Consider the following 15,071-nt stretch of genomic DNA (forward strand, 5'->3'; position numbering starts at 1 on the left):
CTATTCTGCAATTTTTTATTGTTATTATGTTTTATCATGTTTGCTTTTCAGGTATGCAATTTTTTATACTTTACCGTTTACTGTGCTTTATTGTTAACCATTTTTTTGTCTTCAGGTACGCCATTCACGACTTTGAATGGTTATACCAGAATGATGCCTGCAGGTTTAGGTATCATCTTGATATCATTCTTTTCAGCCAGCGGTCGGCTTTCATGTAAAAGCAATCCTAGCGGCCAATTAGCCTCTAGACTGCTTTTACAAGCCGTGCGAGGGAATGCCCCCCCACCGTCTTCCGTGTTTTTCTCTGGCTCTCCTGTCTCAACAGGGAACCTGAGAATGCAGCAGAGTGGCTCCAAACATCTCTATGGCCTAAGAAACCGGAAGCTACGAGCATTTTATGACTTAGATTTCGCCAGATGTAAATAGCGCCATTGGGAAATTGGGAAAGCATTTTATCACACCGATCTTGGTGTCATCAGATGCTTTGAGGGCAGAGGAGAGATCTAGGGTCTAATAGACCCCAATTTTTTCAAAAAAGAGTACCTGTCACTACCTATTGCTATCATAGGGGATATTTACATTCCCCGAGATAACAATAAAAATGATTAAAAAAAAAAAAAAATAAAAGGAACAGTTTAAAAATAAGATAAAAAAGCAAAAAAATAATAAAGAAAAAAAAAAGCACCCCTGTCGCCCCCTGCTCTCGCACTAAGGCGAACGCAAGCGGCGGTCTGTCGTCAAACGTAAACAGCAATTGCACCATGCATGTGAGGTATCGCCGCGAAGGTCAGATCGAGGGCAGTAATTTTTGCAGTAGACCTCCTCTGTAAATCTAATTTGGTAACCTGTAAAGGCTTTTAAAGGCTTTTAAAAATGTATTTATTTTGTTGCCACTGCACGTTTGTGCGCAATTTTAAAGCATGTCATGTTTGGTATCCATGTACTCGGCCTAAGATCATCTTTTTTATTTCATCAAACATTTGGGCAATATAGTGTGTTTTAGTGCATTAAAATTTAAAACAGTGTGTTTTTTCCCCAAAAAATGCGTTTGAAAAATCGCTGCGCAAATATTGTGTGAAAAAAAAAAATGAAACACCCACCATTTTAATCTGTAGGGCATTTGCTTTAAAAAAATATATAATGTGTGGGGGTTCAAAGTAACTAACTTTTTCATGTAAACAAAAAGTGTCAGAAAAGGCTTTGTCTTCAAGTGGTTAGAAGAGTTGGTGATGTTGTGCATAAAATGCCAGGACAGTTCAAAACCCCCCCAAATGACCCCATTTTGGAAAGTAGACACCCCAAGCTATTTGCTGAGAGGCATGTCGAGTCCATGGAATATTTTATATTGCGACACAAGTTGCGGGAAAGAGACAAATTTTTTTTTTTTTTGCACAAAGTTGTCACTAAATGATATATTGCTCAAACATGCCATGGGAATATGTGAAATTACACCCCAAAATACATTCTGCTGCTTCTCCTGAGTACGGGGATACCACATGTGTGAGACTTTTTGGGAGCCTAGCCGCGTACGGGACCCCGAAAACCAAGCACCGCCTTCAGGCTTTCTAAGGGCGTGAATTTTTGATTTCACTCTTCACTGCCTATCACAGTTTCGGAGGCCATGGAAAGCCCAGGTGGCACAAAACCCCCCCAAATGACCCCATTTTGGAAAGTAGACACCCCAAGCTCTTTGCTGAGAGGTATAGTGAGTATTTTGCAGACTTCACTTTTTGTCAGAAAGTTTTGAAAATTGAAAAAAGAAAAAAAAAAAAGTTTTTTCTTGTCTGTCTTCATTTTCAAAAACAAATGAGAGCTGCAAAATACTCACCATGCCTCTCAGCAAATAGCTTGGGGTGTCTACTTTCCAAAATGGGGTCATTTGGGGGGGTTTTGTGCCACCTGGGCATTCCATGGCCTCCGAAACTGTGATAGGCAGTGAAGAGTGAAATCAAAAATTTACACCCTTAGAAATCCTGAAGGCGGTGCTTGGTTTTCGGGGCCCCGTACGCGGCTAAGCTCCCAAAAAGTCCCACACATGTGGTATCCCCATACTCAGGAGAAGCAGCTGAATGTATTTTGGGGTGAAATTCCACATAGGCCCATGGCCTGTGTGAGCAATATATCATTTAGTGACAACTTTTTGTAAATATATATTTTTTTTTTTTTTTGTCATTATTCAATCACTTGGGACAAAAAAAATAAATATTCAATGGGTTCAACATGCCTCTCAGCAATTTCCTTGGGGTGTCTACTTTCCAAAATGGGGTCATTTGGGGGGGGTTTGTACTGCCCTGCCATTTTAGCACCTCAAGAAATGACATAGGCAGTCATAAACTAAAAGCTGTGTAAATTACAGAAAATGTACCCTAGTTTGTAGACGCTATAACTTTTGCGCAAACCAATAAATATATGCTTATTGACATTTTTTTTACCAAAGACATGTGGCCGAATACATTTTGGCCTAAATGTATAACTAAAATTTAGTTTATTGGATTTTTTTTATAACAAAAAGTAGAAAATATCATTTTTTTTCAAAATTTTCGGTCTTTTTCTGTTTATAGCGCAAAAAAATAAAAACTGCAGAGGTGATCAAATACCATCAAAAGAAAGCTCTATTTATGGGAAGAAAAGGATGCAAATTTCGTTTGGGTACAGCATTGCATGACCGCGCAATTAGCAGATAAAGCGACGCAGTGCCAAATTGGAAAAAGACCTCTGGTCCTTAGGCAGCATAATGGTCCGGGGCTCAAGTGGTTAAGCTATAAGACCAATCTCTGCTGACCCTGTTTCAAGTCCTCATTTGCATGGACAAGAGGACCTGAGTGAAGACTCGAGTGTGCTTTACAATTGATCAATAGGAAAGTGGTTGTTGGGGGCGGGGTGTTCAAACTGCTGTGTATAAAAGGGTGTTGTGTGCATCAATAAAAGTGAGATTCCTGTTTGAACTTACATACAGCCTGCCTGGTGTTTGTTCTGAGCTATCACAACTGGATTTGATTGGCACATAGCTGTAGTTCAAATCCCGGAGCATTGGATGACCGAACCATCAGATGTTGCGATCTGCAATCTGATTCAATAGCCTCAGAGAAGTGTCGGGAGAGTGGAACCGAGCGAGCAAGGGGCTCGTTACATTGGTTGGCAGCCGTGGGATTTGCTCTCCAGTTACTGGGACACTCCAAACCAGCCTGCAGGAGAGCCACACTGAAAGACTTACTTGAGAGTCGGGAGGGACCGGTGGGATCGTTCTTCCTTGCCGTGAACACATCCAAACCATCACCTGGATCCAAGGTCCAGATAGCAGGAGAGGAGAGGTACAGATACCAGCCACCATGGAAGAGGAATTCAGAAGGAGGTTGATGCGGATACAGCATAGAGGACCAGTATCAGAGCAGGTCCTGCTGGGATGGTTTGATTCTATCCGCTGCAAACTCTGGAAGGAAGCGCTAGCTCGTGAGCAGCGAAACCAGGGAAAAGTTCTCCCCTCCATCCATGTAAGGTACTGGTCACAGTATGAAGTGGGAATGCTGTTATTGGGGGAACAGCCAAACCAGGAGTGGACAGCCAAGTTAAGCAGGCTGATTCGGGCAGAAATGCGGTTGGACGGGAGCTACAGAGCCCTCCAGTGGTATATAGCCCAAGTGTGCCCGTGGACAGCGGATAACAGCCCCACGGAAGGCTTTGACTACGATGGCCTGGGATTGTTGTACTGGAGGCTGTCCAGGGACCCTGACTTTGGGAGTAATGGAGAGTTGCGTTTGGAGGAAATAATGGAGCACAGAGAGGGAAGACTGAATGTCTCGGAAGTGCACTGGGCACAGGAAGATTTGGAGTTTCTGGCCATTCAGGAATGGGAGCTTGAGATTGCCTACAGACAGCTGCTAGACTCTGCTCAGCAGCAGGGCTGGGCTCCCTTTGCCTGGGACTATCAGGAAATACCAGTTGACAACTCTGAAATCCTGGCTGAAGAGTAGACAATGAGGCAGAGTAACAGTGTGCTTTGCCAACCTGCCCCTGCAGCTATGGACGCGGAGGTCTTATGGCGGATGCAGCAAGTGCTGACTGACCTTGATGAACCTGTTTCTGCATTGGATGATCTTGGATGGAGGAATGTGCCTGTCCAGCAGAATGCCAGAGAATCGGCCCCAAAGCTGAAGTGCTGACAACAGGGCAGAGCTCTGCTAACCTCTGCCCATCACTGATAGCATCTTCTGGGTTCCATGGACAGGAGAGGTGAACCTTTATCCCCAGACACCAGTTGCAGAGACAGGGGATTTGATAGACTTTTCTGCTGAGGAAGAACAACCTGGTGAGCCTCCAGCAGAAGAAGAGCTGTTATTAGGGCTAAACTTCACTGTGCTCTGCCCCGCACCAACAGCAGTATCTGTGGAGTCAGAAGGAACTTCCACAGCTGAAGCGCTGGCCACCGGACAGAGGGTCCAAGACCTCTGTCCCACATCTGTGGCGGTTCAAGAGGTTCAGGGTGAAAAGGAGGTGGTCACTTCCCAGCAGCAGATCAGGATACAGGAGGAGAAGGGAGAGGAGGTGTTCGTCGTGCCTCCCCAACAGTTGGCCAGGGTGGAGGAAGCGGTCTTTCCTCCCCAGCAAAGATCCATGCACCTGGGAAACAGTACCACAGACATATCGTCCCAACAGCCAGATGAGGGAATGGAAAAGGAAGCAGCTGGCTCACCTCCCCAATGGCAGTTACAGAGTTTGGGAGTGGAGGAAGCCAGCCTCCTGCCCCAACGGTTAGCCAGAGTGGAGGATGTGGAATCCCCAGCAGAAGTGCTGGCAACAGGGCAGAGTGCTGCTGGCCTCTGCCCTCAACTAACAGAAGAGGGAGTTCCTGTGATAGTGAATGGGACTTTGGTCTCCACTGACACAACCCCAGAAAATGGTGTGACACTGAGGTAGGAGGATGTCAGCCATGCTTTGCAAGCACTGTGGGATTTTCACCTACTAAAAGTGGATGGGACTTCAGTCCCCACTTGTATACCCCAGGGATGCTGGGCAGTCGGCCCAGATCCCCAACAGCATGATGGAGTGAGCCCAGTCACCCTGTCTTCTTTCCAGTGGCTCAAAGGACTCCAGGGAGAAGGGCCAGTCCAGGTCTGTCCCCAGTGGTGGACATGTTCTATGAAAGAGGCAGAGGTTGGCTGGGTAAGTAATGCTCTGTTTGGAGCAATTTGTTTGGGGTACTGTGTGGGTACAGGCATTAGGGGACTGGAACTATGGACTAACTTCAGAGTAAATCCGTCTGGGGTCTCCTCCTTTGTTAGTCATCTGCCGACAAGGGAGAAATGTGGCAGACCTAACCAGGACAGAGGCTGTTGGAGGGGACTGAATGCTAGCCTCTTGCCAACTGATTGTGGGCCCTGGCATTTGGGGATATGGTGCTGTTTGTGAGCTGTATGCCTGTGGACCCTTGAGGTGGTGTTACTTTGGATTCAGGTCCATATCCCCCCAAGAGACACAGACTCTGGGAACCCTGTATTTGCCATATTATATAGAGTGACCGATTCATACTGTTGAAACCTTAATACTACTTTTCCAACATCCTCGAGTTGACCTGTTCAGGGTCCCACTGTGGCTGTTGGACTGTTTCCCAGGGGGGAGTGTTGTCATGAAGCTTGGAATACTGGATTGTCATGAAGCTTGAAATACTGATGTATTTCTCCTTTGATTCTATTACACAGTGGGGGGTCTTCTGCCCTGCCTTTAGGCTAACCCCCTCCAGACGGCTCCATGGTCTGAATGGAAGGCATTGTTCTGTGTTTGACCATTTGCTTATGTACTTTAATTATCCCCTGGGGCTTCTCTGTGTCATTACACATATCAGTCCTCCTATTCAAGCTATCGGACCAATCTCTGCTGACCCTGTTTTAAGTCCTCATTTGCATAGACAAGAGGACCTGAGTGAAGACTTGAGTGTACTTTACAATTGATCAATAGGAAAGTGGTTGTTGGGAGCGGGGTGTTCAAACTGCTGTGTATAAAAGGGTGTTGTGTGCATCAATAAAAGTGAGATTCCTGTTTGAACTTACATACAGCCTGCCTGGTGTTTGTTCTGAGCTATCACAACTGGATTTGATCGGCACATAGCTGTAGTTCAAATCCCGGAGCATTGGATGACCGAACCATCAGATGTTGCGATCTGCAATCTGATTCAATAGCCGCAGAGGAGTGTCGGGAGAGTAGAACCGAGCGAGCAAGGGGCTCATTACAACCGCCATTACTAGTAAAAAAAAATAATAATAAAAATTCCATAAATATATCCCCTATTTTGTAGACTATACTTTTGCGCAAACCAATCAATATACGCAAACTTTTACCAAAAATATGTAGAAGAATACATATCGGCCTAAACTGAGGAAGAAATTATTTTTTTTTTTTTTTTGGGATAATTATTATAGGAAAAAGTAAAACACATTGTGTTTTTTTCAAAATTGTCACACTTTTTTTTGTTTATAGTGCAAAAAATAAAAACTGCAGAGGTGATCAAATACCACCAAAAGAAGGCTCTATATTTTGGGAAAAAAGGACATAAATTTTGTCAGTTAAAGCGGTGCCGTATCGCAAAAAATGGCCTGGTCAGGAATTGGGTAATTCCTTCTGGGGCTGAAGTGGTTAAAGTCTATGGGACCCGAACTTGAAAAATCAAAAGTCCCCATTTTTAAAGGCATATATGCAAGTTGTTGACCATAAAAAGGGTATGGGGGTCTGGGTACTGCCCTGGGGGACATGTATCAATGCAAAAAATTTTTTTTTAAAAGATTGTTTTTTTCAGGAGCAGTGATTTTATTGATGCTTAACCACTTAAGGACCGCCTCACGCCGATTTACGTTGGCAAGGCGGCACGGGCAGGCAGAATCACGTACATCACGTGTTCCCCCCCCCCCGGTGCCCGAGGCGGTCCTCTTTGGTCCCCCGGCGATCGGAGGTGAGGAGGAGGCCATCCATTCGTGGCCCCCCCTCGCGATCACCGCCGGCCAATCAGAACATTCCTTTGCTGCTGTATGCTAAACAGCAGCAAAGGAAATTATGTATTCTCTCTTCAGCTCGGTATTTTCCGTTCTGGCGCCGAGGAGAGAAGACATCAATGTGAGTGCACAAACACATACACACACACTCAGTAGAACATGCCAGGCACACATTACACCCCCGATCCCCCCCGATCGCCCCCCGATCACCCCCCAATCAACCCCCCCCCCCCCGTCACACTGACACCAAGCTGTTTTTTTTTTGTTTTTTTTTCTGATTACTGCATGGTGTCAGTTTGTGACAGTTACTGTGGTAGGGCAGTTAGGGTTAGCCCCCTTTAGGTCTAGGGTACCCCCCTAACCCCCCCTAATAAAGTTTTAACCCCTTGATCACCCCCTGTCGCCAGTGTCGCTAAGCGATCATTTTTCTGATCGCTGTATTAGTGTCGCTGGTGACGCTAGTTAGGGACGTAAATATTTAGGTTCGCCGTCAGCGTTTTATAGCGACAGGGACCCCATATACTACCTAATAAATGTTTTAACCCCTTCATTGCCCCCTAGTTAACCCTTTCACCACTGATCACCGTATAAGTGTTACGGGTGACGCTGGTTAGTTAGTTTATTTTTTATAGTGTCAGGGCACCCGCCGTTTATTACCGAATAAAGGTTTAGCCCCCTGATCGCCCAGCGGTGATATGCGTCACCCCAGGCAGCGTCAGATTAGCGCCAGTACCGCCAACACCCATGCACGCAGCATACGCCTCCCTTAGTGGTATAGTATCTGTACGGATCAATATCTGATCCGATCAGATCTATACTAGCGTCCCCAGCAGTTTAGGGTTCCCAAAAACGCAGTGTTAGCGGGATCAGCCCAGATACCTGCTAGCACCTGCATTTTGCCCCTCCGCCCGGCCCAGCCCAGCCCAGCCCACCCAAGTGCAGTATCGATCGATCACCGTCACTTACAAAACGCATAACTGCAGCGTTCGCAGAGTCAGGCCTGATCCCTGCGATCGCTAACAGTTTTTTTGGTAGCATTTTGGTGAACTGGCAAGCACCAGCCCCAGGCAGCGTCAGGTTAGTTCCAGTACCGCTAACATCCACACATGCACCGTACACCTCCCTTAGTGGTATAGTATCTGAACGGATCAATATCTGATACGATCAGATCTATACTAGCGTTCCCAGCAGTTTAGGGTTCCCAAAAACGCAGTGTTAGCAGAATCAGCCCAGACACCTGCTAGCACCTGCGTTTTGCCCCTCCGCCCGGCCCAGCCCAGCCCACCCAAGTGCAGTATCGATCGATCACTGTCACTTACAAAACACTAAACGCATAACTGCAGCATTCGCAGAGTCAGGCCTGATCCCTGCGATCGCTAACAGTTTTTTTGGTAGCGTTTTGGTGAACTGGCAAGCACCAGCCCCAAGCAGCGTCAGGTTAGCGCCAGTACCGCTAACACCCACACACGCAGCATACACCTCCCTTAGTGGTATAGTATCTGAACGGATCAATATCTGATCCGATCAGATCTATACTAGTGTCCCCAGCAGTTTAGGGTTCCCAAAAACGCAGTGTTAGCGGGATCAGCCCAGATACCTGCTAGCACCTGCATTTTGCCCCTCCGCCCGGCCCAGCCCAGCCCACCCAAATGCAGTATCGATCGATCACTGTCACTTACAAAACACTAAACGCATAACTGCAGCGTTCGCAGAGTCAGGCCTGATCCCTGCGATCGCTAACAGTTTTTTTGGTAGCGTTTTGGTGAACTGGCAAGCACCAGCGGCCTAGTACACCCCGGTCATAGTCAAACCAGCACTGCAGTAACACTTGGTGACGTGCCGTGTCCTATAAATGCAGTTCAAGCTGGTGAGGTGGCAAGCACAAGTAGTGTCCCGCTGCCACCAAGAAGAAGACAAACACAGGCCCGTCGTGCCCATAATACCCTTCCTGCTGCATTCGCCAATCCTAATTGGGAACCCACCACTTCTGCAGCGCCCGTACTTCCCCCATTCACATCCCCAACCAAATGCAGTCGGCTGCATGAGAGGCATTTTCTTTATGTCCTCCCGAGTACCCCTACCCAGCGAACCCCCCCAAAAAAGATGTTGTGTCTGCAGCAAGTGCGGATATAGCCGTGACATCTGCTATTATTGTCCCTCCTGTCCTGACAATCCTGGTCTTTGCATTGGTGAATGTTTTGAACGCTACCATTCACTAGTTGAGTATTAGCGTAGGGTACCGCACTGCACAGACTAGGCACACTTTTACAGGGTCTCCCAAGATGCCATCGCATTTTGAGAGACCCGAACCTGGAACCGGTTACAGTTATAAAAGTTAGTTACAAAAAAAGTGTAAAAAAAAAAAAAATATATAAAATAAAAAAAAATAGTTGTTTTATTGTTCTCTCTCTCTCTCTATTCTCTCTCTATTGTTCTACTCTTTTTTATTGTATTCTATTCTGCAATGTTTTATTGTTATTATGTTTTATCATGTTCGCTTTTCAGGTATGCAATTTTTTATACTTTACCGTTTACTGTGTTTTATTGTTAACCATTTTTTGTCTTCAGGTACGCCATTTATGACTTTGAGTGGTTATACCAGAATGATGCCTGCAGGTTTAGGTATCATCTTGGTATCATTCTTTTCAGCCAGTGGTCGGCTTTCATGTAAAAGCAATCCTAGTGGCTAATTTGCCTCTAGGCTGCTTTTACAAGCAGTGGGAAGGAATGCCCCCCCCACCACCACCGTCTTCCGTGTTTTTCTCTGGCTCTCCTGTCTCAACAGGGAACCTGAGAATTCAGTCGGTGATTCAGCCAGCTGACCATAGAGCTGATCAGAGACCAGAGTGGCTCCAAACATCTCCATGGCCTAAGAAACCGGAAGCTACGAGCATTTCATGACTTAGATTTCGCCGGATGTAAACAGCGCCATTGGGAAATTGGGAAAGCATTTTATCACACCGATCTTGGTGTGGTCAGATGCTTTGAGGGCAGAGGAGAGATCTAGGGTCTAATAGACCCCAATTTTTTCAAAAAAGAGTACCTGTCACTACCTATTGCTATCATGGGGGATATTTACATTCCCTGAGATAACAATAAAAATGATTAAAAAAAATGAAAGGAACAGTTTAAAAATAAGACAAAAAAGCAAAAAAATAATAAAGAAAAAAAAAAAAAAAAAAAAGCACCCCTTTCCCCCCTGCTCTCGTGCAAAGGCGAACGCAAGCGTCGGTCTGGCGTCAAATGACAACAGCAATTGCACCATGCATGTGAGGTGCCACCACGAACATCAGATCGAGGGCAGTAATTTTAGCAGTAGACCTCCTCTGTAAATCTAAAGTGGTAACCTGTAAAGGCTTTTAAAAATGTATTTAGTTTGTCGCCACTGCACATTTGTGCGCAATTTTAAAGCATGTCATGTTTGGTATCCATGTACTCGGCCTAAGATCATCTTTTTTATTTCATCAAATATTTGGGCAATATAGTGTTTTTTAGTGCATTAAAATTTTAAAAAGTGTGTTTTTTCCCAAAAAAATGCGTTTGAAAAATCGCTGCGCAAATACTGTGTGAAAAAAAAAATGAAACACCCACCATTTTAATCTGTAGGGCATTTGCTTTAAAAAAAATATATAATGTTTGGGGGTTCAAAGTAATTTTCTTGCAAAAAAAAAATTTTTTTTCATGTAAACAAAAAGTGTCAGAAAGGGCTTTCTCTTCAAGTGGTTAGAAGAGTGGGTGATGTGTGACATAAGCTTCTAAATGTTGTGCATAAAATGCCAGGACAGTTCAAAACCCCCCCAAATGACCCCATTTTGGAAAGTAGATACCCCAAGCTATTTGCTGAGAGTCATGTCGAGTCCATGGAATATTTTATATTGTGACACAAGTTGCGGGAAAGAGACAATTTTTTTTTTTTTTTTTTGCACAAAGTTGTCACTAAATGATGTATTGCTCAAACATGCCATGGGAATATATGAAATTACACCCCAAAATACATTCTGTTGCTTCTCCTGAGTACAGGGATACCACATGTGTGAGACTTTTTGGGAGCCTAGCCGCGTACGGGACCCCGAAAACCAAGCACTGCCTTCAGGCTTTCTAAGGGCGTACATTTTTGATTTCACTCCTCACTGCCTATCACAGTTTCGGAGGCCATGGAAAGCCCAGGTGGCACAACCCCCCCCCCCCCCAAATGACCCCATTTTGGAAAGTAGACACCTCAATCTATTTGCTGAGAGGTATAGTGAGTATTTTGCAGACCTCAATTTTTGTCACAAAGTTTTGAAAATTGAAAAAAGAAAAAAAAATTTTTTTTCTTGTCTTTCTTCATTTTCAAAAACAAATGAGAGCTGCAAAATACTCACCAATACTCTACTTATGCAAATTTCGTTTGGGTACAGCATTGCATGACCGCGCAATTAGCAGTTAAAGCGACGCAGTGCCAAATTGGAAAAAGTCCTCTGGTCCTTAGGCAGCATAATGGTCCGGGGCTGAAGTGGTTAAAGTGAAACAATAAAAATTAAAAATTCCTTTAAATATAGTGCCGGGAGGCGTCCCCGTAGTCTGCCTGTAAAGTTGCGAACACCTGCGAAAGCCCTGCAAATTTGGGTGTTCGCCAAACGGGCGAACAGGCAATGTTTGGGCCGAACTTTTGCTCGGCCCAAACCGTTCGCCCTAGTCTATACAGTATATCGCATGTACATTTTTTCTTTTCCTAGAAAGCTCCCTAACATTTTTATATGCAAAATGTTGTAGTAACAAATGTATATGCAAAACAAAGCCTGAATGCTTACATGTTTGTGTCCATTCCACATAATGTTATTTTCGTCAAGCTGCAGTTTACTGCCTTCTGGAGCACGTCCATCATATCTGCCAACATAGACATACTGATTGCTACCATTGGGATAAAGCCGCCAATTAAGAATATCTACATAAATGGGAATATCTCCATTCTTATCAAAAAATACTTGTTCTCCTGCAGTATTTTTGAAATTTACTTTTTTAACATAATGAAATAGCTGTAAGAAATTAAACATAAATATAGTATTTTATTATTTACAATAAGTTGAGATAGATGCTAAAATAGATCATATGCCAATTACTGAAATCTCAAATAAACATGATATTGTAAATCCAAAAGTTGTTTTCAAACTTGTCAAATCTGCAGCTTTCATTATAGCCAAATTCTGGGCTAAATTTGAGCCCCTCCCTTGTCTAACCCATCCTCCTAGTGTTTTTACTTTCCTTACCTTTTGAAGCCAGATATACTCACCTAAGAGCTCCCTCCATGTCCCTTTGAAAGGGTCATGTAAAAGACCCCCTTGTGTTTTGCAATCTAATATACGAACTGCACCTTTAAAAGTTATCATTTTGCTGATTAAAGTAAATATATATTGTTGTGTAAGATAGGTCTTGTATTGAAAATGAAACCAGACATGGGAAGTGATGTATGTGTCATGAGATGATCTGTATTTATATCTGTCTAGGTGACAATGATATTGTGACATTGTGATGGACATTGTGATGGGTTGATGTAATTTGAACATGTACCCTTATTGATGGAAGGTGGCCGGTAACGCCCATATTTTATCCATACGTAACACCATGCCAGGGATAATAAAAGCAGAACAGTGTATAAGCACCTTGTTGTGTGTATTAAACATATACGCTGTCTCCTATGCATAGAGATATAAAGGGAAGAGAGTGGGGTGACGTTCGTTTCCGATCACGGCCGGGATCGGTAAAAATTTCATTTAAAACGCTTGTTTTTTTACTTCTAACTGTAAGTGAATCTGTTTTAAATACTACACTATGGAGTCCTCCCTTCCCTTCTCTTTTAATGGTTTTATGATATCTAGATGAGAGTCTGGGGCGCCCTGGGGACTGATCTGGTGGAGTTATTGGAGATCCATAGGAGCGGTGTCTCTGAGGTGGCTGTGGAGCGGATTGGCCAGTGTGGACCTGTCATTAAGGTTTATTTTGTTCTTATATAAGGTGAGAGGCTGGGGGAACTACTTTCCACACACACTGGAGATTGGTTGAACGGTGTCACTGGAATTTCTGGATGAATTGCAATTTCACACTGAAGGAGATTGTCACAATCATATTGCACTGTGTATGGGAACTTTTTTTTCACCACATTTTTTCTTCTTTTTTGTGTTTATTTCTCTATTTGATGATTTCACCATTTATGCATTAAGGACTTTGTTGGACTACTTCGGACTATTAACTACACTTCATTGTTATTGTTATTTTTGCACAATTTTTGCACTTTTTTTGCTGTTTTTGCACATTAAGTTTTATATTATGTCGTTCATTTTATGGGTTGTTCATTGCCACTGTTTTTTCTGTTTTATTCGCACAGATTGCCTATTTTGCACATTCCCTGCATCCACCATTGTTTTGCACCTTTGCGATTTGTGCACATCTTTTTGCCATTTGCTTAGATAGTCTTACTTTGGAGACACTTTATTAATTTATTATTGATCATCCCATTTTCTGCTGCATTAGTTATTCACTTAGGGATTCTTTATTCATTTTTATATATTTATTATTATTAGTTTTTTTATCCCTTATATTTTTTTGACAATTTTATTTTTATTGATATTCCATTATATCATGATTCTTAGGATTCTGTTCATCTTTTAGTCATCTTTTCATCAAGTGTTCTACCAAGCCATTCATTCTTTTGCCTGTTTGGGATGGTTGTTTATTCATTTAGTGCTATAGCATTGGTTTGCTAATCTCCTGCTATACAATTTAATGAGAGATTAATTTAAGGATGCTTATCTCCTCTGGATTTATCCTTTTGGAATTTCCAAAGATTGTTTTTATGATTATTTTGATTATTTAAGTAAGTGCCACATTACCTTTTTCGCCATTTGCTTTGTACCCTGTGTGAGAACACCTATATGTTGGCAGCTACTTTGTTAGGTTTTAGATTATTTGTCTTGTCCCCTGTGGTTTGCGCATTAGTTCCACACTTTTTTCATAGCCAGAGTCCAGTAACCGGATCAGGTAGTCAGCCAGGCCAGAGTTCAGTAACCAGATCGGGTAATCAGCCAAGTCAGGGTTCAGTAACCAGATTGGTTAATTAGCCAGGCCAGAAGTTAAGGATCCAAGTAGAGGAATAGCAAGCAGTATAAGGAGCCAGAAGGGATGTCAGCAAAGCCAGTCTTTAAACAGGAACATAGGAGATGGTTTCTTGTGATGTGACCAAGGCGAAGGCAGAGATCAAGTGAGCTGGACGGCTTTAAGTAGGCAGGACTGACGAGCAGAATCAACAACAGCTGGGTAACTGTGGAGAGAGATGGGAGCTGGCAATTAGCCAACAGCTGAGCGGCAAGCTCAGAGAAGGAAGGGCTGAGCCCAGCCCTGACAATTCTATAATATTTTCCTCATAATTGAGTGATTCCATATTTTTTTCTTTTGCTTGATCTGCAAAAACAGTTGCAACTGGCCAGGGCCGGTACAAGGGGTGGGCGAGAGGGGCGGGTGCCCTGGGCGGAGTGTGAGAGGGGGCGGATTTCTCCCCCTCCCTCTGCTCGCTGACTGAGCATAATATGAGAGCCACTCTGACCGATCTGCTCCCTCCCTCTCATTGGCAGGGAGGAGAGCGACTTCAGGAGGCATTGAACCAGCAGGGGAGGGGCGGACAAGCCTCCCATTATCTTGGTAACTGTGAAGAAACAGACTGATTTCTCCCGTCCGTAGGACAGGAGAATCAGTCTGTAAATACTGAGACTGTGGCTGCAGCTCTGTAGTGTCTGTGACACTTACACAGCCCAGCGAACCATCACCTCCCCCCTCACTGACGGGAGATCAGGGAGGAATACAGCTCCTCCCACCTCTGCTCCTCCAGTGACTTCCCGCCCCGCCCACACTATCCCCGACGTGCAGATGTATCTGAAGAGAAGGGATGTGTGGGCGGGAGATGTGAAAAGCTGCAGAATCCTGTGTGCCAAAGACATCTGCTGAGGAAGTCCCCGCCCACTGGGACGCAACGCGTCCAGAACGTGACGTCGTGACGTCATCCGCGGCTACTGCGCATGCTCCACCGCTCGTACTCACTCTGCTGTGTGTTCTATGTCA

General features: G+C 44.2%; 1 protein-coding gene across 1 annotated transcript in view; it reads right to left on the minus strand.

Annotated features, from left to right (window-relative positions):
- Nucleotides 1-15,071, minus strand: part of LOC141117712 (extracellular calcium-sensing receptor-like) — a 72,757-nt gene that overhangs the window by 18,227 nt on the left and 39,459 nt on the right. Inside the window, exon 3 of the mRNA XM_073610717.1 lies at nucleotides 11,774-11,998. Coding sequence (XP_073466818.1) covers nucleotides 11,774-11,998 — 225 coding nt within the window. The remainder of the gene's footprint in view (nucleotides 1-11,773; nucleotides 11,999-15,071) is intronic.

Source organism: Aquarana catesbeiana, linkage group LG13 (genome assembly GCF_042186555.1).
Source record: "Aquarana catesbeiana isolate 2022-GZ linkage group LG13, ASM4218655v1, whole genome shotgun sequence".
NCBI classification, from domain to species: Eukaryota; Metazoa; Chordata; class Amphibia; order Anura; family Ranidae; genus Aquarana; species Aquarana catesbeiana.